This window comes from Trachemys scripta, chromosome 12 (assembly GCF_013100865.1).
Source record: "Trachemys scripta elegans isolate TJP31775 chromosome 12, CAS_Tse_1.0, whole genome shotgun sequence".
Lineage (NCBI taxonomy): Eukaryota > Metazoa > Chordata > Testudines > Emydidae > Trachemys > Trachemys scripta.
In genome coordinates this window covers 5,953,516-5,977,840 of record NC_048309.1, presented here as the reverse complement: position 1 = coordinate 5,977,840, position 24,325 = coordinate 5,953,516, and the positions used below count along the sequence as shown (strand labels likewise).

The 24,325-nt window shown below is 44.8% G+C and overlaps 2 protein-coding genes across 6 annotated transcripts in view; both read left to right on the top strand.

Annotated features, from left to right (window-relative positions):
- LOC117885347 (DEP domain-containing mTOR-interacting protein-like) overlaps positions 1-6,135 on the top strand; it is a 37,014-nt gene extending 30,879 nt beyond the window's left edge. The window contains exons 7-9 of one of the 2 annotated variants that reach the window (XM_034786660.1): positions 929-999; positions 3,187-3,291; positions 5,663-6,135. In XM_034786660.1, coding sequence (XP_034642551.1) covers positions 929-999; positions 3,187-3,291; positions 5,663-5,788 — 302 coding nt within the window. In that variant the 3' untranslated portion in view covers positions 5,789-6,135. The remainder of the gene's footprint in view (positions 1-928; positions 1,000-3,186; positions 3,292-5,662) is intronic. The other variant, XM_034786659.1, reaches the window with a different exon arrangement.
- Positions 6,136-9,386: 3,251 nt separating this feature from the next.
- COL20A1 (collagen type XX alpha 1 chain) overlaps positions 9,387-24,325 on the top strand; it is a 100,956-nt gene continuing 86,017 nt past the window's right edge. For 3 of the 4 annotated variants that reach the window (XM_034787771.1, XM_034787772.1, XM_034787768.1), the window contains exons 1-3: positions 9,387-9,503; positions 16,529-16,616; positions 23,195-23,305. In XM_034787771.1, the coding sequence (XP_034643662.1) occupies positions 16,541-16,616; positions 23,195-23,305 (187 nt within the window). In that variant the 5' untranslated portion in view covers positions 9,387-9,503; positions 16,529-16,540. Of the gene's footprint in view, positions 9,504-15,609; positions 15,727-16,528; positions 16,617-23,194; positions 23,306-24,325 lie in introns of all 4 variants that reach the window. The other variant, XM_034787770.1, reaches the window with a different exon arrangement.

Genomic DNA, 24,325 nt, shown 5'->3' with positions numbered 1-24,325 from the left:
GGGCAGAATTGCATGACCAATGCTAAAGAAGTTCATCTTGCAGGCAGTAGCTCAATTCCTGTTCTAGTGCAGGGGGCAGATGACAGTGTGATCTTGGCTTGGCACCAGAAAGGCCTTAACTTTGCCATTCCATAATTAAGGTTGAAGCTAGCTTCTTGCTGTATGCCACATTTTTATACACCGCCTCTCATTGCAATGAAACCATTTTTTTCTGGAAATGTTGTATGCCTCCTCTCCTCTCAGGGCAGACCCTTTCTGTTTAAAAACAAACACTATTATATCAGAAAGGTTTTAAAGTTATGATCCCTTGAGCATGTTTACTTGTACACCACTTTTGAGAACAGTTTTCTGAGGCGGGCTGTCTTTTTGAAGGGGTTCGTTACATCTCCAAAACAGCATGCTTAGAAGCTGCAGATTTGTGGTGGTGTTTCCTTCTTTCTAAGGAGAAGGGCCCTTTGGAATGCTGGGCTCTGTAAATACGTGCATATATTAGAGCACATTGCAACATGATTAATTTCTATGCACTTTTTTTGAAGAAAACAAATTCTTTTGTGTTGATCAAAGTATTTCAGGTTCTCCTTGGAAAACAGAAACTTAATTTCCATTTTCAAAAACTTAAAACTATTTTTTTCTTGTTTTAAACGGCCCTCCCCCACTCTTTTGTTGTGGGAAGTAGAGGGACGTTTCAGTGGAAACTTTCCCTGCCAGTTCTAATACTTGTATAGAAGCGATACAGATAAGGAAGATGTCTTTGAATTTGTCCCAGACCTGCTCTGTTCTTGTAGAATGCTTTTTGCACAGAAAAGCTTTGAATGGTTTGTGCGTCCATTCTCCAGCCTGGTACTTCCCAGTCTTCCTTGTTATGCATTATATTGTATTTAACCTTTACACACGTGATTATAATCGGATCTGTCACCTTTGGCTCCAGTGCTAAAGAAGCCTGTCACCAATGAGGAGCTCCTGTCCCCCGGGGCTCCATACATCAAGAAGACACTAACCGTAAGTGACCAGTCAGAACGCTGTAACATTAGCAGTAATGCTAAACCCTCCCTGGCTGCTCTCTTAGCTTTCTAGGTGCTCTCGTTTTTCACTCTTGTGTGTTTCAACCGTGACTGACTCTCACGTCATCAGGACCCTTTTTCTTTGCTCGACTCGCATGAGATTTGTGAGCTGGTGCCTTGGGATATTCTTGTGTTTTGAACAGGCAGTGCCTGTCTCCAGGTTGGTGCCACTTGCTGACGTTTTGTATATGTGTCAGGGTGGAGAAAAGTCCTTTTAAGGAGAAAACTCCATTGTACAACAGCAGCCTTGCTTGTCAAAGACATTAAAACATTCATTTTCCTTTCCTGTCACAGGCTGATTGCCTTTCCATGCCACTCTGTGTGCACCTGGTTCCTATGATCTACTTACAGATAGCTGAAGGCATCTCTAAGTTTGTTAAGATACTCTGTGGGTTCAAAAGGGAATAGGAAACCATTCTGAACACTAGGAATGTTCAGGCGTCAAGCTCCTGGTTCGGACTCCAGGATGACTTAGGAAACCATAGTTGTTGGAATTTTTTATTATTATTTGTATTACTTTTGAATCTAGTGGCTTCAACAGATCATAGATAGGCCAGATGGGATCATTATTAGGGTTGCCAATTTTGGTTGGATGTATTCCTGGAGGTTTAATTACATGACATAATCTTTAATTAAAGATTAATCTTTAATTCCTGGAGATTCCAGGACAATCCTGGCCCCATTGTGCAAGGCACTGTATGCACACATAGTGAGAGGCAATCCCTGCCCTGAAGATCGATCTATCTATCTATCTATCTATCTATCTTTTTTACCTCTCTAAATGATAATTTGCATACATCTCCCACTCTTCCTTCTTCGCTCCCTTGCACAGGAATTGAATAGAATGCATCTCCAATCCATGAGCCAGATCCTTCAGTCCAGCTCCACTGGACACTGAGAGACTCACTTTATACCAGGGGAATCTCCAAGTAGCCAGTTAAAAATGTTTTATGGCCACTTGCCCGACCAGAATGGCACAAGGGGGCTGTAGGAGAGCAGTGGATCTGGCCTAAAGAGAGTGCCAAAAAATTGACTTCCTGTTTGGCCTCTTTCTGAGTGCTGTGTTTAAGGACATGCCATTCGTTCTCAATACCAGCCTTGCCCTGACTTTCAACTCTGTCAAGCTGGGCCTTTCCGCTGCTGCTTTGGTCCTTTTGCACGGCTCACTTCCTCTCCTTAGCTGTGCTGCTGCTGTTGCTGTTTTGTAACATGTGATGCCCTTTGTGGGTTCCTTTGTATGTGATGACCATTACAGCATGCTTCTCAGACAAGCTGGGATTGGGGTGGCGAAAGTGGGGGAAAAGGATGTTTTTGTTCAGCATGTGACTTCCCTTGCCAGCAAAAGTGCAAGCGTTGTGCATGGTGCAGCAGTGTCTCTTGGTATGTTCTTTGCATGTGACTTGCTTTAAATCTTGCGTGATCCTTGTACTCTTGACAGCATGGAATACTAGTTAGAAAGTAACTTTGGAGACAATCTCAGGTAAACCTTGTGGGTTTGAGTCTCATTTGGTGTATGGCCCAGAAATATATTGTTGCTCCTCTGATGAGTGGCAGAAGATGTCAGGGGTTCTAGCAGGTTGGTTTCCTGTTAGAGGGGGAATCAGCAACACAGAGCCTGGATATATTCTTACTGTAACTTGTTTTATTTACACAATATACACTTGTCCTTGAACAGAAGTGGTCACAAATGCCTTCATCACCAGGTTCAAGAGTTATTCTTTCTCTTTGGCTCAATGAATATTTAATACTCAGTGGAACAGCTTCAAGAGGAGAGACTGGAGCAACCCACCACAGAACAACCTGTGGCCTCTTGGTTAGGAAGCTCACTTGGGAGGGAGAATACTGAGTTCAAGATCTGCTGCAGAATGGGGAGTCAAACCTGGGTCTTCTACATCCCAGTCAGGTGCCCTAACCAGAGATGTGTGCACACGTTTTCTGAAGCTGGCTGGCCCACTCTAGAATTTATCTCACTGTAGAATATATGGGGCATTCAATAGTGGCAGTGATAATGGGGCAAGGCTAAACACTGACCACTTCAGTTCAGCAGAACTCCTTTGCGTGGTCATCTACATGCAGGCAAGAAAATCTCTGCGAGGCCCTTACAGTCTTTCTGTTCTGCTTGCAGATTGTGGGGGATGCTGTGGGCTGGGGGTTTGTGGTCCGTGGAGGGAGACCCTGCCATATCCAGGCTGTGGACCCAGGAGGACCAGCTGCTGCAGCAGGCATGAAGGTACTGTATAATCTGGATCTTCCTTGTGTAGCACGTGATATCACTTGTACGCCGACCAAACGTGTTGGGCCAAATTCATCCCCGGCATTAATCCACTGACTGCAGTGGGGGTGAATTCAGTCATCGCTCAGTACTATGTGTCAAAGCTGTAGCAGTCCCTGTGACGCTTGGAGTGAGGATTGCAAAGCATGCACCTCCTTGCCAGCAATGGGACCTCTGCGTGTTAAGGTGGCTGGGGCCTGGCTCTTTTCAAGGGCTTATGAAGACCCAGATGTGGCTGCTCTGATCTAAACCTCGGCATGGGGGGAGAGCCAGTGTAAAGGGAAACATTGCATGGCCCATTACATTGCATTACCTCTACAGACCGGTGTCAACAAATACCTGTGTCACATACTACGCTGTGAGAGCTTGACCCTGACTCTGGGATCATAGGTCGCCCGATGAGTTTATTTCGGAGAAAAATTTTGAATGCTATGGCTATTGTGCTCTGTTCAGGAGAGACCTAGAACAACACAGCAGAGATGCTGCAAGACACAATTGTGCTTTGTCACTGCCGTGTGAGGGAGGTTTGCACAGGGCCTGCCCTTGGCTGGATCTGCCTCTAGTCAACGTCGTCCTCTTCAATTTCATCAGCATCCTATTTGTAATGATTCTCCCCATATGTGGCTTGTCAACAGGGCTCAAACCCAGGACCTGCAACACAGACCTCTACTACTTCAACTAAAGGAGTAATTCATTAGCTGATAGCATTAATAGGCTGTTATCCTCTAGCACACCAGCTGCCGAGGGAGATGTGACACACACACTGCCAGCATGTTAGGTATTCACTAGAAAACTACCTATTCTTTCCCTTCTGTAACTGGGACTTCAACATTTATCTTTGTCCTCAGTCAGGATGAAAAGTCAAAATATTGACACCATCCATGGGATGGAAAGTTCAGAAAAACTTCTATTTGGACATGTTTTTGTTGTTGTGGTTTGGTTTTACACAGAACTGCACCCACCTGAGCTGCTGCAATGCTTCATGAGATTTGTAGTTCAGATGCCTCATGCCCTCATTCTCTGCTATAGGCCAGACTCCCCAGATGGACTACAACTCCCATGATGCATTGTGACAGTTCAACTGGGGAGGGGGGAATTGTGGTACATCATGGAGGATTTAGTCCAGCCTGGAATTCAGCCCTCAGACAAGGATGGGAGCATGTGATGCCTGAACTAAAACTCCCATGAGGCATTGCAGCAACTCAGACAGACACAAGCTAATGTTGAATTGACCCAAACCAAAACATTTTGATTCAGGTCAAGAAATCAGAATGTTTAGATTTGGGTCAACCTGAAAATTGTGTCAATTTTCTTGATGAAAAAATTTCAATTTTGTCAAAAAATATTCAACTTTTCCCTGTGGGACTTTGATTTTGTGGAGACGTTTTCTGTCAATAAAACAAAACAAAAAACAAATATCCAAAAAAACTTTTCAGTGGAAAATTCCCAATCAGCTCTAACTGATAATATACTGCATATGAATTATTTAATGCGGGGAAAGAGCAGCACACTGCTGTGAAACACCCAGTATTAAAGCTCCTGGGGTAATAAGCGTGTTCTGTCTTACAACTTTCTTTTTTGGTGTGTGGAATTCTTTTTCTTTGCCTGTGAAAGCTGCAGAATGACTCTGCAGTGATAAATCATTCCCTTTGGGGACAGGGAGAAGAGTTTGCCGCCATTCATCTTGTAATCGCTCTGCTGAATCCGGCTCGTATGCAATGAGCTGAGCTTCTGAAAACCATTTTAGACCAACAAACCAAGAATAAATGGGCTGCGTGCTCTGGCTGAAGATCAATTTCTAAGAGTAAAGGAAAGAGGAAATTTATAAACCCCCCAGCAGTAGAGGAGCAATTTTTGTACAGGTCTTGTTTATCCTTCAAGTCACTTGCTGGGATATTGGAAGTAATAAGATTCTTCAGAGACAGAAACAGTTAGACTTGCTCATATGCTTCAGGCAGGATTGGAAGGGAACAGGTGCAGGTGAATTTGTTCCATTTGCTCAAGAGCTCATTTCATCTGACCCTTTCCTCTATTCTCATTATTTTAAAAAATTAGCAAATATTAATATTAAGTCTCATTGTCAGCTTTTTACATGTACATCACCTGCTCATAAAGGGGGCTTTGCATTCACCATTTGCTCCCAATATAAATCCCTTGGGTTACCATTAAGAATCTAGTCCCTATTAGTGCAATTTATAAAGTGTATACAATGCTTTCTGGTTGTAGGATTTGGTAAGAGATATCTTCATCACAAAGTCTCACTCTTCTGAGCAGGTGCAGTTGCAGTGCAGTCACATCACTGTAAAACATTCCTCTCTCTCCACTGCAGGTGTGTCAGTTTGTTTTCTCTGTGAACGGAATGTACGTTCTGCATTTGGACTATCCGACCATCAGCAGCCTCATCATGACGGGACCGCGAACGCTTGTTCTGGAGGTCATGGAAGCCATTGAATAAGTGAAGAATCCTCTCCTCATCACTGATCCAAGAGGCGGGATGCTTCAGCTACTAAGGGATGGAGTGATCATTTACATGAGTCTGCTAAAATTAGGGGACGGACCAAACCTGGTGTCTCCTCCTAAGAGATTAGGCCTGAAATGTAGCCTGACATTTTGACTTGTCTTAAGTAATTGGAATCTGATGGGGAAGGTCTCTTCGGCTCAGACAGGACTGAGGTATTCGTGGCTCAGTGCCTAATCCTGAGAGATGATGAGCACTCACAACTCCTTTTAGGTTATGTCTACACTACCCACCGGATCAGCAGGTAGTGATCGATCTACCAGGGATCAATGTATCGCGTCTCATCTAGACGCGATACATCGATCCCCGAACGCTCTGCCATCGACTCCAGAACTCCACCAGGGTGAGAGGCAGAAGTGGAGTCGACGGGGGAACAGCGGCCGTCGATCCCGCGCCGTGAGGACGTGAAGTAAGTCAATCTAAGATACGTTGACTTCAGCTACGCTATTCTCGTAGCTGAAGTTGCGTATCTTAGATCGATTTTCCCTCCCTAGTGTAGACCAGGCCTTAGAGTCAATGGAGGTGCTCGATCACACTCAGGACTGGGTCCTTAGCGCACATGGTCCTTTCACCTACAAGGACCTGAGGTCAAGTCGCAAGTTAAGTAAGAATTGAACTGAGTTTGTTTGATCTCCAGGAACCGGTAAGTGAGGAGAAGCTTGTTGTTTTTGTTTAAAAAACCTACCATTCTGTGTGATGACCCTGAGCAGAATATCTGAGCTCAGGAGACTGCCCGGCACCAAGAGTCAACGAAAAACGCCTTATCTGAAAGCTGTACGCATTCCAGATGATGCTGTACATGGCGCTGGTGACCACATCAAGAAATAAAGGAAAGAATGCCCCAGTGAGTTACGTTTCCTTATAAACAGGAAAGAGACCCCTTTTCCAGATGGAAGTTGACATACTCAAGGGAAATAACTTTTATTTTTGAAGCATCTAAGAGGTTTCCAACATTTAAATGTTTGAAAATGTCTTTTTAAACTATATTTTTAAAACTACTGTAGCTGAAAGTGTCTTTTTAAAATAAAATCTGTTTAGATGCTGATTTGTCAGTGTTTTCATATTTGATTAGAGAGTTCCTCTTTCATCACTTTCTTCAATGCACAACATGCCTCCCTCTAATGGTGTAATGTCTCATAAAACTGATATTCTATAGACTTGTAATACAAATAATTAAAAAAATAAATAAACCAAAGAAATACAACAGGATTACTCTGCAGTTTCTTACACATACCCTCTTCTACTTATGCTTACGCTGTTAAATGTTATCAGAACCGACTCTTCAAATCTACAACAGGCTTCTGTCAGTCCTAAATATGCCTTCGCTCCCAACACTTATGAGTTAATTCATTACTGGAGCTGGCTGGGAAATGGAATTTCTGTCCTGGGAGGGTTTGGGGAGGGAACATTTCTTGGAATCTTTTCATCCTGGAATGGGACAAAAAAGCCAAAAACTCAGTTTTTTTTCCAGACCTGAAATTCTGCAATATTTTAATTGGGAACACTGAAAGATTCCTGCTGCATCTCTGACATGAAATATGCCCAGTCAGCTAGCCAGGCAACCAGAGAGTCCAGAAAGCTTGTCTATCAGTCAGGTGAGCAGCCCAGTCACTCACTTCATTTGGGGCCTCAATTGGAGCTCACCTTCTGAAAATCTGAGCCTGATTGTAGATGCTGAGGATGTGTAAAAATCTATTCCCAAGTGTGCATCATGGCTGTAGAAATGGCTGCTCTACTGATTTACTGCGGCCCCTTGCATTGCCTCTGCTGTTGATGAAACACAACTATTCATTCCCCTATCATTGGTGCAGCTAGCATGGGGATTTGTTGTGATACTGCTCAGCAAATCACTAGAATATCGGACAGCAAGCTATTGTAGTGGAGGATACACAGAGGTCCTTGCAGGCACTAGAGGGAAACTGGGCAATCTTTCAATCCATTTATCAAGATGCTGGCAGTTCCCATTTCCAGCCAGGTGAAATAAAACGCGTGCAAAGAAAGCTGATTGGTACCCAGAGCATCTTAATAGATACACGCGTTTAAACTCCAGTTTGACTTGGATGCATAAGTAGTGTGTCAACTCTGGGATCTACTCCAAACTGTAGGGTTCTCGCTAAGTGTAGGAAAGGCCAGTAAAGGTCCAAGTTGTCAGGTTCCCATGCAGTGATCTTAAGGCAAGTAGAGAGGGATACCATACCAACCTTTCTTTGGATCCAGAACTGAGCGCAGAGGCCCAAAACCCAGTAATGAAGTTCTGATCTGGATCAAGATTTTTTTCCCAAAGTTCAGATGAGGGTGGGACACAGTGTTCCATTTCACGCATACTTTTAGTTTTAGGATAAACAGTAGCAACTATAGGCAGCTATTAAAATCCATGGGAGTTCCAAGAAAAGTAAATTGCTTTACTTAAAGGGAGAAGTGGGTGGATTACAGTGAAGGAATTATGAAACACACTTTGTTTTCTTTCGATAAGTTTGAAGCTGTTTCAGTTTTTGCATGAACTATATTACATTATAATAATTTGTGTAATATTAAAAGTATAAAATAAAACACTTTCATGTATTTTAAATATTTCTGAAATGAAACTTTTCAGAAATTTCATTGTGTGGAAAACTTTTGCCTTTTCATTCTGATTCAGGATGAAAGAAAATTCCAAAATGTTGGAATTTCCCATGCAATGGAAATTCCAAGTTTTTCACCAGCTCTAATTGTGACACAATAGGATAGTGCCGCTGTTAATCACTGGAGATCTCTTTTAAAATCTAGTCTAAAATTATAACACAGTAAGGATGTCACTGTCATCTAATGTATTCTGGGCAGTGGGTCCAAACTCCAGACCTTTCATTGAACCTCAGTAGTGCTGCTGGTGGGAGAAGAGGATTCTTCCAGAATAATCTCTGGTTGCAAACCTGACTCTATAACTTTGGCAATGGATCAGATACAAAAGCTGACAGTATTTCATTAACACTACTGTTTTCACAGGATTTTGGCCAAGAACAGTGTAAATCTTGCGAGCGCTGCTAATGTTGTGAAACTTCCATAATTTGGGGCCAAAATTACACCCAGCAGTTAATAAGACTTCAGCAGCCTCAAACTCTGTTCCCACAATTCAGGTCCCAGGCTTGCAAAACTTACAGGTGTGCTTAACTTCGCTCAAGGACATGCAGGATCAGGGCCTCTGAAATGTTCAGACAACTTAATCAGATGTGAAAATGTCCAGCTTGAAGCAAACTCTAATTCTGAGTTAGTAAAATGCAAGGGAATTCCACCTTGCCTTCCTTGCTGCACTCCCAAGAAATTCATAGATCTCCTCCTTGCTGGACGGTTAATATTTGAGCCCTCCCAAAATGCTTAACAAAATCAAGCTTGGTTTGCAGAAAAATAAAATAATCTATTTTACAAACCAGATTTGATTAGCCATATGTAGCAGTCCAAATCTGAAGTGTTGTTCTGTGCTTGGTGCGTAAAAAGGGTGGGGAGAAATCAATAGTGCATTCTCTCTCTCTCTCTCCCTCTGTCAGCAGTCGAGAAATCTTTCAACTATTCTGAGAGGCGGGCGAAGTGCTGGCTTCCTTTGTCAGAGATCAAGAATGTAGTCGGATTCTTCGCACCTCCCCAGCCAACTTCAGGGAAAATAAATTGAAAAGCAAAGGTTTGTGACAGATCCTTGTTGGTTTCGAAGCTGTTTCGATTTCTCTGTGCTAGGCTACAGGGGGCTGTATTGTTTTGTAGAGTGTGCTTTTTTGCCTGTACTCTTTCTTTTCTCTTGACAGAATAAAGAACTTTTATAGACCTGCAAACTTTGTGAAACTCCCACCTAGTGCATTGACCTAGCCAAAGTTTGACGGTTTTGTACAGTTCTCAATTCCATAGCGACTGTAGATCCTGAAAGCTTAGAATTTTGATCTCTTTAAGGTGAAGTAACTTTTAGACTCACGTTATCCTGTGATGAAGAGTAAATTCCCCCAGAACTGACAGGAATGTCTTTCTTATAATCATTTGATGCTCTGTAGATAGCGAATGATTCCATTAGAGAGTGGTGGACATTAGAAAAGGAACCCAGTTTTGATCTTCAGTGAATTTTTTGTGGCACACAACCTGAGGGAATTTCTTATGAGGAGTGAAGTAGTTAGAAGGGTTTGTTAGCTCACAACTAATCCTGGTTGTCTGGATTGTTTTTCCCCAGCTGTTTCTGTGTTTATATGCCTATACCAAACTGATACTAAGTTTATCTATGGTTTGGGGAATTTTCACCCTGTAAGGGAACCTAGTACCTTAGCATTCCTTTGAGGTTTTTCTCTCCTAATCTTTCTGCAGCTTCCAAGTCCCTTTAGAATCCTATTAACAGCATCTTTAAATTCTCTTCAATTTACCTGTTGAACATGGTGAAGGTAAATATAGGAGCACAATCAAAGGTGCTAAATGCCTTGCAGGGGGCGTGAGAAAATATTGGTTTAGAGGAGTCCTGTCCCTTCGCTCGTTTTATACAGCACAACATGCAGCCCCGACTACATAATCAAAAGTGTGGCAGGTGCTGGAAAAGCATCCCACAAAATGTTTTTGATTCAGTGACTAGGCATTTTTCACCAAACCGCCCACACTTTTTGTTTTTTTCAAGTCTGATTTTGCAAATGTTCCAGTCCTGAGATAGCAAGTCACCCCATGATGCTAAGCAGGTATCTCTTCCTGGGATCTGGAGCAGGTGACTGACTCTGGAAGGTGTTTGGGAAGCTTAGAACTAACTGAGTTTACCAGCTCCAGGTGTGTCAATCTCTGAAGGGAAATTCCACTTGGCCAATGATGCTGGCTTCACCTGTCATCCTCTCCCATGAGTATCTTTGTGGTTTTTCTCATGTAACCTCTTGTGAATGGAAAATCCTCTCTGAACGAGGCCATAACACTGCACCTTCAGCAGAGCCACTTGAAAAGCATGCCAATTTTGTAGAAAACCTCATTTTCTTTGGTTGAAAATAAAATTTTTGAAAAATTTCTATTGCAAACTTGGAAAATGTCATCCGGCGCTAACCTTCAAATCCCACCCCAAAATGCACTTGATACTGATGGGAAATTGCAAATTGACAACTCTAGGGGAGAAGGTTGCAAATATCAATGAATTCAATATTTTTAACGATCAGGAACCAGCTAAGCCAGACAATGTAAATTCATGCTCTTCTTGCTGGCTCTTTTTGCTCCTGGCTTCATCCCTTCCTATTGTTGATGTTAGCTTGTTGCATCTTTTTAAACTAGACCATCTATGATTTTGTGGCAGGGACACTTTCCTGATGCATTTGTGCAGCATCCAGAACTCTGAGCCTGACTGGAGCTTTTGAGTGCTACTCCTATATTACAATAATGACAATATTATTATTATTAGACCCACTTTGAAAGGTGGCATGTTCCCACACACAGGAAATCCTAGTGATGGGAAATAGGTATCATGTGCTCTATGTACGGTCCATGAATTCCTTCCCGGAGTAAATAATGGGAGAAAGGAATCCACATGCCGGAGGCTCTGTGCTGTCAGAAGGGATGATGTCATATTGGTCCTGTCAGTATCTTGCACTCACCTCTGCATGGCTGAATGCTTACCCCATTAATGGCAGAAATAAACAGGTGGAATAACATGGGAGGCGGTTTGCTGTTCAGCAGTTAACCCTTAGGGTCTGAAATCTCACTCACCTGCTGTTGGGGGAGGGATAACTGCCTAACTTTCATCCACACTTTCCAGCTGTGGCTCTCCAAGCACTTTACCCTGAAGCTCTGTATTGTTGTTTTCACTTTACCGGTGGGGAAACCGAGGCACAGAGGTGATGTGACCCACCCAAGGTAACCCAGCAGGCCTGTAGCAGAACCCAGGTCTCCTGAGTCCTACTCTAGTGCTCTATGCACTAAGCCATAAGGACGCAGGTATACTTCTTACCCTTGGGTTATTTTCTGAGTCAACACTTGATAAACACGATAAATATTACTCCCCCGCACTGAAGCTTAAAGGTACAATCCTCTGTCTGAATCAGAATATTGCAATGGGCTTGATCCAACACCCATTAATGTAAACGGGATTCTTTATATTGAAAAGCATTATATACGAGCCAGGTGTTATTAATTACTTTGTTTTCTTTACCTAATGGACTTTGGATCCAGCTTAATCTTTGCTGAAGTGGAGAAACCCATGTACAGTTCAATCGGATTCCTCCAGATGGCATTCTCTTTGCCGCTGATCCTCCTAGCAGAGCTATGGGAAAGATTGCTGGCATAATAAATAAAGAGCAATTAAAAAAAAATAGTATTCCTAATTTTAATTCAGGGCCTTTTTTGCAAGTCCCGAATTGTTGGCTTTGCATCAGGCAGTCAGAAAAAGGTGGGCTTTGCATTTTTTGATATGAAGGTTGATCTTTACCTCAACACAGTTTCAAAATGTGGATATTTTTCCACGAAAATATCTATATAAAATGGAAATGAGAAGCAAGATGCTGAAGCTTTCAGATTTTGAAGGCAAATTGCAATTGTTTCACACAGCCGAGTGCCTTTCAATGAACACAGTCACTGCAGGGGTGTAAGTTAACTACCATATGTTGCAACTTGCATGTCTTTCCATTGCAGCATGTTACAGTTCCTGGATTAAAAGTGTAGGAAATTCTGGCTCACCTACCATTTTTTCCTTTTAACTAATGAGGAGCTGACGCAATTGATGGGAAATAGAAATTTGCCAGAGGCCACTTTGTAACTGTCCATCATCTTGTACTAAATTGAAATTTTGCTGTAGAGTGAATGGTAGAACTAGTGTATACAACCTGTCTATGCCAAAAGTCATAAGACTGAACAGCGTGGCTGTAGAAGTGGCAGATGCTGATTATATGTTGGACTATGTGAAATGAGGCCAATAGAATAAACTTTAAACATAGGGACCATGAGACACTGGGCCTGGTGTTCCATCACTTGAATTGTTTTTTCCCAGTTGGACCTGATTCACAGCCTGTTGAAGTTGACGGGAGTGCTTCCATTGACCTCAGTGAGCTTTGGAAGGGGTCCTTTGTCCTGATTCACACCAGTGTCGGAGAGGAGAATCAGACTCTTGGTTCATAAACAGTGCTCTCACTTACACTGCTGTAGATTCAAAGCTGCTCTTTAGAGCGCCAAATAGAATTTCCCTCTTGGTCTAAAGTTGGAACAGTTTGTCCAGGGATACCTCAGGTTCTTGCAAATCTCTTTGTTGTGTGAAGGAGCAATGAGCCAAGGCCATTATGTCTCATGACTGTGGCAATGGAACGGGGACTTGTCACTACCTGATGAGAGCAGTTGACATGGACTGGGTAAATAACCCACCAAATGTTTCCATAAGAGAAAAATCCCTCTTTTCTGCATGAAGATGCATTCCTCTTATGTTAGAGAAGGGCCTGAATTAGGAAACCCAGATCCATATTTTGAAACCCTAGCCCAAATTCCAGGCCTGTCTGGCTTCAGGGTATTGGCATTATAAGGAAGGGACCAGTCAGAAAATTCAGGTCTGGATTCATATTAAACAACAGGTTTGGATCTGGGGGTTTGGCTTAGACCTTTTACTTCAGATGGTCCAGTTTAGAGTTCAGATTGACAACTGTTTGCCCAACACGTGAGACCATTATCAAAGTGAATTAAGGACTCGCTCTCAAGATTGGCAGGCACAAAGTTGGCATCTCCCCAGCTCTTTTAAATAAAACAAACAAACCACACACCCCTTCACCTGTATTTTAGCCAGATGCATGTAATACCTTCAGAGGGAAATTGACTGGTGGTATGGAGGGCCAGTGTTCGGATCTCCCTTGCTGTTACAGCTGGTGGTAAAAAAGTGTTTTGTTTTTCATGAAAAGCTGAGAGGGAAACTGGAAAAAAATCATTTTCACTTAAATATCTTGTGGATTTTTTCAGGTTTTCATTGAAAACCTGAAAAAAATAATTGTTCATTGCCTGAAGCCCTGCAAAATATTGAGGAAAATTGGAAATGTCAAAAAGCCTTTGTGTGTTGGTGGTTTTAATTTTCTTTTACAAAACAAGTTTCGGTGCAAAGTTTAACAGGTTCTACTGGCTGAACAGGGGCTGTGTGGGGTACTGCAAGGACCCTGCACCAGCCCTACAGGATATGGTTGCACTGCAGCTGGGACCTGGCTCAGAAGCCAGCCCCAAGGACTTAGTGCAGGCCACTGTGGGACCATGGCTCTGGGTTTATGCAGGTCTAGTGGCCTCCGCTCCTATGCAGCTGGCCTAGAGGAGATGCAGTGGCTATTCCAGCTTATCCAGTAGCAGTGTTATTGGGGCAGCCCAGGAAGCAAAAAGTTTGTTTTTCTATAGGACCTACATAAATGACAATTGGTTTTACTTTAATATTTCTCAGGAATAAAACTGTGGGTTTAAAATGTTTAAAAATGGTTAACTGGGGATGAGATCTGGATTTTATCCCCCAGAGGCCTGTAACATTTTGAAGGCCCTATCTTGCAAGGTGCTCAGTGCCCTTAACTCCCACTGAACAAGGAAAACAAAGGATCAGGGTCTTAGACAGTGCAAATATATGGCCTAAAGCACTGTTGTTATAATGGTCCTTTGATTGCACTTCTCCCTTCCTTTGTGCTGCCCAGAGAACCTGACAAGCTCACGATCTCCTGCTGCCGTCCCTGTGCAGCCATGCATCACGCTGTTGCCTTTCTACCTAATGATAGCTTTGGCGAGAGAGAGAGTCAACAAATTGCTTTGAAAACCCACAAAATACCTTGGGGGGGCAGGGAAGAAGAGAGGAATCAAAAGAAAGTCCTCGCTGGCACCGGGGCAGAAAGCGATACATAAAGAGACGCTTGCTGTCAGGCATTGATTGTTCGGAAAGCTGAAGGAGCCGGGATGAGATTGTCTGGCAGTGCAGGAAGGCAGATGGAGGCATGCAAACCGCTCACCGAGCAAGTCCTGCAGTGACATGATTGAAACTGATAGCCTCCCCCGGGAGGAGGTGCTTTGCTCTACCTTTGTCATCCATCTTGTGAAGCAGAAGGCATTGCTGAGAAAGGGCTGATTGCACTGTATAGGACTTGGGTACCAAGCGGGATTGCTCATATCGCTCTGCAGCCAGCCTCTTCCATACTGCTGGTGTTGTTTTGATGCAGGCGAAATGGGCTGAGTGAAGTTTCCCAACGTAGCCCTGGCGAGTGGGAGCGAAGAGTCTGTGTGTATTAGTATTCGCAGGTGTGCAAGTTCCCCACGATGTTCAGAGGCACGAGCAGCAGGGGGATTCAGCATCTGTGAAATTGTAGGCTGCTTGTATAGCGACGTCTGGCTTTTTGAATGGCTGGTTTCCCTAAGCCCCCAAAGCACGATAATTGCTCATTCAGCAATGGCAGAGTCAGGCAGCACCCAGAGCCCATCCCAGGTCTTGAGTTTGTGGAGCAGGCAGCTCTGAACTACGAACCCTAAAGCACTCAGACCAAGGATCTGCCAACATTAGGGAAAGACTCCCACTGACTGGGTTTTGGCTCATAAGCCATAGCACGGGCGCAGGGGCTTGCACTGCAGGTCTGTCCGTCTGTCTGCATCACGAATGGTGTAGGATGGAAGCCCTGGGTCCATGCAGATCTGGATGTGGATCTGAATTTTGTCGCTGTCACTGTTTCAGTTGTACAAGATTCTCAATCCCGTTTCTGGAGTTTTGCTTTTGAGTTTAGGGTTTGAACACGCATTGAAACCAGGCAACACCTTCAGCTCTGAATCCAAATATTCCTCTTCTTTTCAACCCTGCTCAGGAGACAAGTCAAAACAAAAAACTATCCAAATGTGTCCCTGGTGTAACATCAGTGAAGTTCTGCCAAGAATTAACTTAGCCTTCATCTCTGGACTGCCGGCGCTACAAGCGCAATCAGGTGTGTGATTATAAAGCTGCGTCCCTTCTGCTCCATCCTCACAACAATCGCAATGTCAAGTCTGTGCTTCGAAGAGTGTTCATTGAATAATGCTGCTCTTGTGGGCATAAAGTGTGGACTTCCCCACTCCTTATATTGTAGTCCAGAAACCCGAGAGAGGTGCCGGGTTATTCTGATGTAGCCGTGTTTTGACTTTTGCTGTGATGATTGGGAAAAAATATTATTTATTTTTTTATTTTCAAAAACCCAGGCAATTCTGAATTCAAAATTGGCAATTTTGCTGATGATACGTACACTGCAGCAGATTAGAACTGCTTTTCCATACCTGTATGGGCTTCACAGAAAGGATAAAAAGAGAGGATAAAAAAAATGTTTAAATCAAGCAGATATAAAGAAACACGGGGCCAAAGTCTGCTCTAGGGTGACCAGACAGCAAGTGTGAAAAATCGGAACGGGGGTTGGGGGGTAATAGGAGCCTATATAAGAAAAAGACCCAAAAATCAGGACTGTCCCTATAAAATCGGGACATCTGGTCACCCTAGTCTGCTCTGTTAGCTGTGTTGAAACTAGTGATGGTCCTGGAGGCTGAATGGCTCATCGTAGACGGCATCAGTGCAAACTTCATTACATTGCCCGTCAGTGAGCCCCTCAGTCCAGTCTTAGGCGACCACTGCTCGGCGTGAGAGGGGAGCATTCACTCTTCTGCCTATTTATCAACCAGGGAGCCAAATTAGTCCATGCAGTAAGTGCGGTTTTGTTTGTTATGTGGTTAGACATAAAGTGCCTTTTCCTCTCCATATAGGACCAGGACGTCATGCTGAGTCACAGGTCCTTCTTGTTTGCCTGCATAACCTTGGCGAGTCATGTCATAGGACACGTGCATGGTCAAGGTAAGCAGGGGGTCTCTGATCATTTTTAAAATAGGCATTGGATACAATAATTACGGGAGTGGCTGTCACCTGAGCTAAGCTAACAGATCTAGTTGGTCCAAGGCCCTGTACTCAACTTCATCACATTTCTCGGTTTGTTTGTAACCCGATAACTTTTGAACACTGTACCTGATCAGAGTGTGAGTGAGTGTGTGTGTGTGTTGGGAAGGGTTTCAATCTGGGGTTCAGTTTTGATCCTTTATACAGAGAGACCCAAATGATAGAATTTGGAACCGGGGTCAAATCCAATTCAAGCCATTTCTGTTTTGGATACCTGGAAGTACTGACCCAGAATCCCAAAATGTAGCCCCAGAAAGACATTGTTTGATACGAGAGGCCCCAAATCTGAAAGGCAGACACAGTGATGGGGAGGGTTGAAAGGGAATGTTCTTCGTCTGTCCACTCTGGAGAAGGAAACCCTGTCCTAACCCCCTGGTTTTGTTTTAAGAATGGGACTAAAACTGGTATAAACTGTCAGCAGCCAAAACGCTGACCACGTCCAAATTACATTGGCAGTTTGCAAGGTTTCCTCGTCAGTGCAGAATCCATCCTGTTATTTCAATGCCAGCTAAATTGCTCTTCACAGTGACATCCGTAACCGAGTGTCTTATTACCAGAGCTCTCCCCGGTTTCCTGCAAACAAAGGTCAGCATTACAAAAAAATGTCAGGGAGGTGTCTTGCTTTGTGGCATCTCATGTCTCTCTGTGCTGGGGAGAGAGGGAGGGATACTTCAGTTCCTAAATATAGTCCAGTGAGTCCCTTATATAAGCATTTAACAAAGGCTCCCACACAGAGACTTATTATGATTTTGCCTCTTTGACCTTGCACCACCTCTGGCTATGCAATCCCCCAGCATCTCCTGCCTTCCGGCGACAGGCACTAAATGGCTAAGGGTCTGCATTGTCTGAAGGCACTTGAGTGCCGGATGGATTCAGGGTGATGTACCCAGGTGTCCCACTTGAGAGCCAGGCTGGTTCCCAAGATGCAGCCATTAAGAAAGGACCCTTCATATTTTCAATGCTATTGAGTTGTTTAGGCCCGAGCTGTCACAGTACCACAAGAAAGGTTAGCGGAACTAGTCTGAACACAACTGGGATAACTACGCAGCGGCACAGAGCACATGTGCTCCTAATGTGGATCTCCATGCCACCTGGCTGGCTGGTGGTAGTGCTGGATAGATGATCAGGTGGGTAACTGGAGGAAGGTAATTCATGTTGTGAGGGGGAGTTTTAACATGCTGTTATGGCCAGAAAAGTGGTTTTAAAAAGTTATGGATCCACTTCCTTTGCTGATGAAAATAATCACTTCTGCTGGTAGCACTGGAGGGCCAGTCCAGCTACCGGAGGGAGAGCTGGAGTCTGTTCTGGTCTGTAGAATTGCTCATGAAGTTCCCGTAGCATAATTATTACTTGGGATTGAGGAATGAGCAGGGAAAAGCTTACGTTGACCTTTAACAGCTGAAGCTGGGTTTGCAGGCCTGGTGGTTACGCAAACCCTCTTCTTTATTTTTACTTGTAAAGCGAACAGTTTTGAAGAAGAAAACACAGAGAGACAACGATGAAACCAATTTCCCACCAAACAGGAGTCCAGGGCAAACTAAGAGTAAATATACCTCAGAGAAAACAGGCAATGTTATCAAACATAACAGAAGATTTAAGTTGAGGACTGGGATAATAGCTATCTAGCAGATCAAATGGAAGCATGCTAGACAGACCTATCTAAAAAGTCAGAAGAGAGGTCATGAGTTAGCTTCATTGCCTCCATCTTTATTTTAGTCAAATGTCCCTGTCGTCTCTGACAGACTCTGTTAATATTTATGCTCCTGGACATAAGCAACAAAAGTTTAGGGAGGCTGATGTTCAAGGCAATGAGCGTGTTATCCTAGTAGCTCTTATCAGTGACTGTGAGACATAAACCCAACTATTAGAAAGACCCGCTAAGCCTATGGAATCCTGCATCGATATTCACTGCCCCCGCTCAGTTCTGGTTTTCCTTCTTTCTTTGTGTCAGATCAACAGCAGGGCAGCCTTAGACAGATCACGCCTAACCTAGCATTGCTCAGTTCGCCTCTGCCCCCATTTATAGTGAAACTTCCATAACAGCTGGTGGATTACATTGGTGTTATCTACAGTCCAAGTTCTGGTCCCTGCATAATTGCCAGAGTAAAGAAGTTGCATGTAGGAAAACGACACAGGCTAGGTCTACACTGCAGCTGGGCGCAGCCTCCCAGCCCAGATGGAGAGATCTGTGTTATAGGGCTCAAGCTAGCATGTTAAAAATAGCTGCGTTGGACCAGTGGTGTCATGTTAAAAAAGCAGTGGGTAAATTAACTCTTTTGGTGTTCCACGCAGGGCAGCGGCAGGGTGGACACTCGGGTGGAGAGGTGCCCTTAGTTTGAATTGGGTTTAAACTAGAATGACATCGGGGGTGAAAAGCAGAAGTGGCGTGAAAATGCATTTGTGGCGTTCATTTTCACACGCAGAGTGATCACACCCCACCAGCATTTGCATCTCCCGGGAGAGCAGGGGTGAGTAAACGCGGTATTCCCCAAGTGAGAAGTGAAGGGCGTTTACCCGTAACTACACTATTGGTGTGGATGTTGCGGCTTGGGCCGCAGCTCTGGCTTTCAAGCCCAGGGGGTCGGGTGGGCTTGAGATCCCGAGCTGCAGCTCCCATCGTGATGGCCCCTGTTCTGTTTTTAGCAAGCTAGGTCAAGCCCTGTGAGCAGGGCCGGCTCCAGGCACCAGCATTCCAAGCAGGTGCTTGGGGCGACAATCTGCAAGAGGCGGCAGTCCATGTATTTTTGCCGTCCCAAGCAGCGCGCCGAATTGCTGCTGTGGACGGCGGGGGCAGTCCGTGTGCCGTTAGGGCGGCATGCACGTTTCCACAGCGGCGGCCATTCGGCGACAGCTTCTATGTTCAGCTGCCCAGGGTAGCAATTTGGCGGCTTCTGTCTTCCGTCTGAAGACAGAAGCTGCTGCCGAATTGCCGCCGCCGCGGAAACGCGCGTGCCGCCCTAACGGCACACTGACTGCCCCCGTGCTGCTTGGGGCGGCAAAAACAGTAGAGCTGGCCCTGTCTGTGAGCATGAGTCTGGTTACCTGGGCAGGGAGGCTCACTTCCAGCTGTAGAATAGACATACCCACCAGAGCCAGTGCTAGTCCATTGCGGGGTCTAAGCAGGAATATTTTGGGGGCCCCCCACACAACACATACTCATAATTAATAGGTTGCCCCCTTGAGCTGCTCGGGGCCCTAAGCAATTGCTTAGTCTGCTTGTGCCTAGAGCCGGCTCTGATACCCACTATGGTCTGTTATGAAGTCACCTTTTAGGGATTTAGGTGGGATTAGACCAGTGGATCTAAGTAGCCGCAGCCCACCCTTGAACCTGTCCCCTCTCCACAAGGCTGTGGGAGACTGCCGTGAACTGTGACAGTGACAGGGAGCATCTCTGTGACATGCAGGGAGCACAAAGGTCTCCTGTGTAGCCTCTTTGCACCTTGCCCCTTTCAGCAGCAGGTCCATGCTGGTTCTGCTGTGTTCAGAACCTTCTGGGTAAGTGGTTAGTTCTTAGGTTTCTTGGAAGGTGGCAGTCTGTCTGGATTTGAAAGAACATATATCCATGCTGTGTAGCTAACAATCCTCCAAGGCTTCCATTTAGAGCCTGGCCATAACTCCACGTCAATTGGAGAGCAAGGTTACAATATCAAAGAGTGCATGGAGAACCCAGGGCAGACAGACAGTGGGGCTTTCAGGGAGCTGGAACTCATTTGCATCCAGAATATAACAGCTCTTTAGAGAGTCGTGTCCTCATGTTCATCTGCAGGCATTCTGGCCTTTTAAACTTTTGGGATCCTAGAGCTAGGGTTCAAAAGCTGGATGGCACGTGTCCATCAGAAGACAGCTCCCTGTTTCATCACGCTATGAATCTGTCATTGTTCCATTCTCTTTCCCCATTTCTGCTTAGACTTGACTCTAGGTCTGGTCCTTCCAACACTCTCTGCCCCTGCTCTTTAAAAGACAGGGCGCGGGGGAAGGAAAAAAGACTTTTCATTTCCTCCGTTTTGTTTTTGCCTGGGTGGTATGTGAATCTGAGCCTTGTTTTCCAAAAATAGTTGTCTGTTTTTTGAGACGTTTTCAGGAAATGTCTGGATCAAAAGGTTAAGGTGCAGATGTTGGGCTGAAACAAGTAGGCCCTCATTGCCAAAACATTGCTAGCTGCTGCTTTGTGTCTTGGGTTGTGACTACCCAATAAAAGATGACAAGGCATTTGAGACATGTTGGATCCGAGTGGGCACTCAAGATAGTGCCATTCAATGGGTGGCTTTTCCCTACAAGCACAGTTGGTCAGTTCTGAACATTGAACCTCTGGGTGTTTATAAGTTTGCTATCATTAAACACAAAGTAGGGGAGGGGAAAATGGTTCCTAAACGGTTTCTAAGGAATAGTCAAACTCCTCAACTTCGATGGTTTGTCCAGGCTGTGTTTTGCTCCTCAAGAATGTTGTTCATTGTTGATTTTATCTTTTAGGGCCTATATTTTTTAGGGGGTCTCTCTGTCTTCGCACATTTCACAAACGCAGATATGTATATGTATTTGCAAAACAGTGAATGGTCACTGCAACTGCTAATTCTATGCACAATTCAGTATTTGTGCATTCACTTACCAGTTTTACATGTGCAAATGCTGCTTTTTAAACTGTGCACCTGCAACTGCATTCCTAATTTTTGCATTACATTACGACAACTGCATGTGCAACTCTGGTAATCATGCATGCAAATAACCATAATTGGCTATTTGCATTCTTAGTTACCAGTTTGCCTTTTCAATCATGGTGATTACAAATGAAATGAGCAATTGTTTCCGCGTTTTTGTGCACATTTTTGAAAATGCAGTCGGAGGACGCGCTCCCATGTGAATTTCATGGGTGCAATTAGGGAAACCTACTGGAAAAGTTACTTTTAATTTGTATGTGATATTCAGGTGGAGGGACTATAAATCTGCCTGGTTTACACCCTGCATCCAATCAAGTAGAGGTATTTTGTAGCTATATAGTTCAGCTAAGAGTCGTCACATTTAAAAGAGTAACATGAGTTTAGGGATCTAGTTGGAAGATAGGGAATCTCTCTGAAATGGAGATTTAAAGGGAATGGGTGTCAGGAATCAGGGCCTGCATCAGAGCCAGGCTGTGGCAACTTAACGAGCACAGCTGCCCTGTAACAGGCTGCCTGATTGGCTATGCCGACGGGAAGAGTCAGCAGACCAGCTCTTAAGCTCCGCAGCAGTTTAATGGCTGCTCAAAGCATTTGTCTGTGGCTGAAATAGCACCTCCTTGTTCCTGTCTGGAACCCAGCCACACCGCTGCCTGGCCTCACTCCGGGTAACCTGGTTCTAACCCTCGGCTCTGATTCTTGGCCTCTGACTTTGGCTGTGACCAGTGGCTCTGGCTCTGGGCTCCACTCCTGGCTACCGACTCCTGCTCCTACCACTAGGCCTGACTCCTGCTCCAACCACTAGGCCTGACTCCTGCTCCAACCACTAGGCCTGACTGTCCACGGCCCAGTCCTGAGACTGTGGGCATGTGCCCAACATATTATAAGTCTTGCTTCTTTCTCCCTGCCTGCAGTTCATTTTCTTCTGCATTTGCTGATTGTTTGCTGCCTCCCTGCAGCAGCAGGAGGTTTTGGGGCTGGTACAAGCTGGAGCCTGCTGCCTTCAGAATTATAGTCCTGTCAGGGGTTGTTATTTACCCTTGATCAGGTTGTGTATTTTTTTAACATCTGGCCTCCGAACTGCCTGGGAAACTCTCTCTGCAGAATTGTGAAACGTAGAATCTCTGGGATTGTTGTACTCCTTGGCAGCTCATGTCTTACGGGCGCGTCATTTGATATCTTTCGCCTTGTTAATATCATCCTGTTTGGTGCAGTCCTAATTCCGAGATGGTTAGTGGTACGCTATGGGGAAGCCTGCACCTTGAGCCAGGGATGTAATTCGCAGCTCGAGGAGACGCACCCACGCTAGTTCTGATCGAGCTATGAGTAGAATCTCATCTGAGATGTTAGGTGCATGTGCAGGGCCGTTAACCAGGGTGGTGGGCGGGGCTATGCTCCTTGCTCAAAGTGTAGATGTTACACTATGGTGTTGCAGGCCAGCTAGTGCAAAAGCCCTGGATCCACTTTGGTCTCCATTGCCTTTATGATCTAGCAGGTGCTGAGATGCCCACACGACTATCCTTGCCCTCCTTGACTCTTGTGTTGCTCTGCTTATCGGTAACAACGAATGGAGGGTGTCTTGCTCAGTAAATTGCTGGTTATGGTAAACTCGTTAAAGTCATGGCTGGTCTGAGCCATGACACCAGACGGATTCTCTGTTAGATGAGAGGAAGGAAAACTAGCTACGTGGAACTTGCTCCTCCAAAATCGTGGGGACTCATGGATCCGTCTGAAAAGCAGACAGGGGGCGAGTATGTGTGGACTGTGGACTGCTTGCCACAGGTGCTTCTGGACCTAACACAAGTGATGTTTCTGCTTTTCCTCCAGGGCCAAACCGGTTGAAACTAACCGTCCTCTCGGAAGACAGGCTACAGATGAAATGGAAAGAAACAGAAGGGAACACCAACGGGTATAAGGTTCAAGTGAAGCCCATGGCAGGTACGTCCTGCTGGGATTTGGATTTGACTCTGCAAGGGATACAGGTTGCAGGAGCCGGCTGAGCCCAACTTTCCACTAGCACACATCTAGGGGCAGGGGGAGGTGGGTTTGACTGTCAATAAGCTCATTGTTAGCGCTGCCATCCTGCGCTGCTGAGTGGGGTGTGGCCGCTGCTGCTTTCTGTGATGGTCTGAATACACTCCATCCATCAGTGATACTAGAACCTCCTTGTGCCCTTCACAACCTCCTCCCAGGGCTGCTGAAGCAGCAGCATCTCTGGCTGGGATTTTCAAAGCAACCTAAAGAAGCCCGGCACCAACGTCCACTCAAAGCTCAGGAAAGTTAAGCTCCTAACTCCCTTAGGCACCATTGGGAATCTCGTACTTTAAGGGTACTGCTTTTTCAGCAGGATCTTCAAAGCACTATGGGATATCTGTGTTTTATCTTGTGCTTCCAGGTGGGGGAACTTCTGACCTACTTTCTGTTCACATTTACAGTCTGTGCATTTGATCAGGGGATGGTTTAGAGCATCGTTTGCACACAGTCCCTTGGCTTGTCCACGCAGTCTGATTTCCTGGAATGCTTTGTGTTTCTAGATAGTCATGTCAAAGCAACGGGGGAGCAGCTCTTTACCAGTGTCCTGCATACTAATTCCAGTTCCTGAGGTCTTGAATCAGCTTCTGCATATAAATACAGTCCCTGAGTGACTGGCAAGATTTAGTGTCCTGTGCCAGAAGATCCCCAGAACCCCTTGAAATGACAGCACAAACATACATTACGTACTGATTTTGTCCTCCCGGAAAGGGGAGGTGCCCACTTTGACACCACCTTGTCTGCTGACAATGCCATGCATGGTGCCTTACATTTTTGTAAAAAGAAGAACAGGAGTACTTGTGGCACCTTAGAGACTAACAAATTTATTAGAGCATAAGCTTTCGTGGACTACAGCCCACTTCTTCGGATGCATATAGAATGGAACATATATTGAGGAGATATATATACACACATACAGAGAGCATA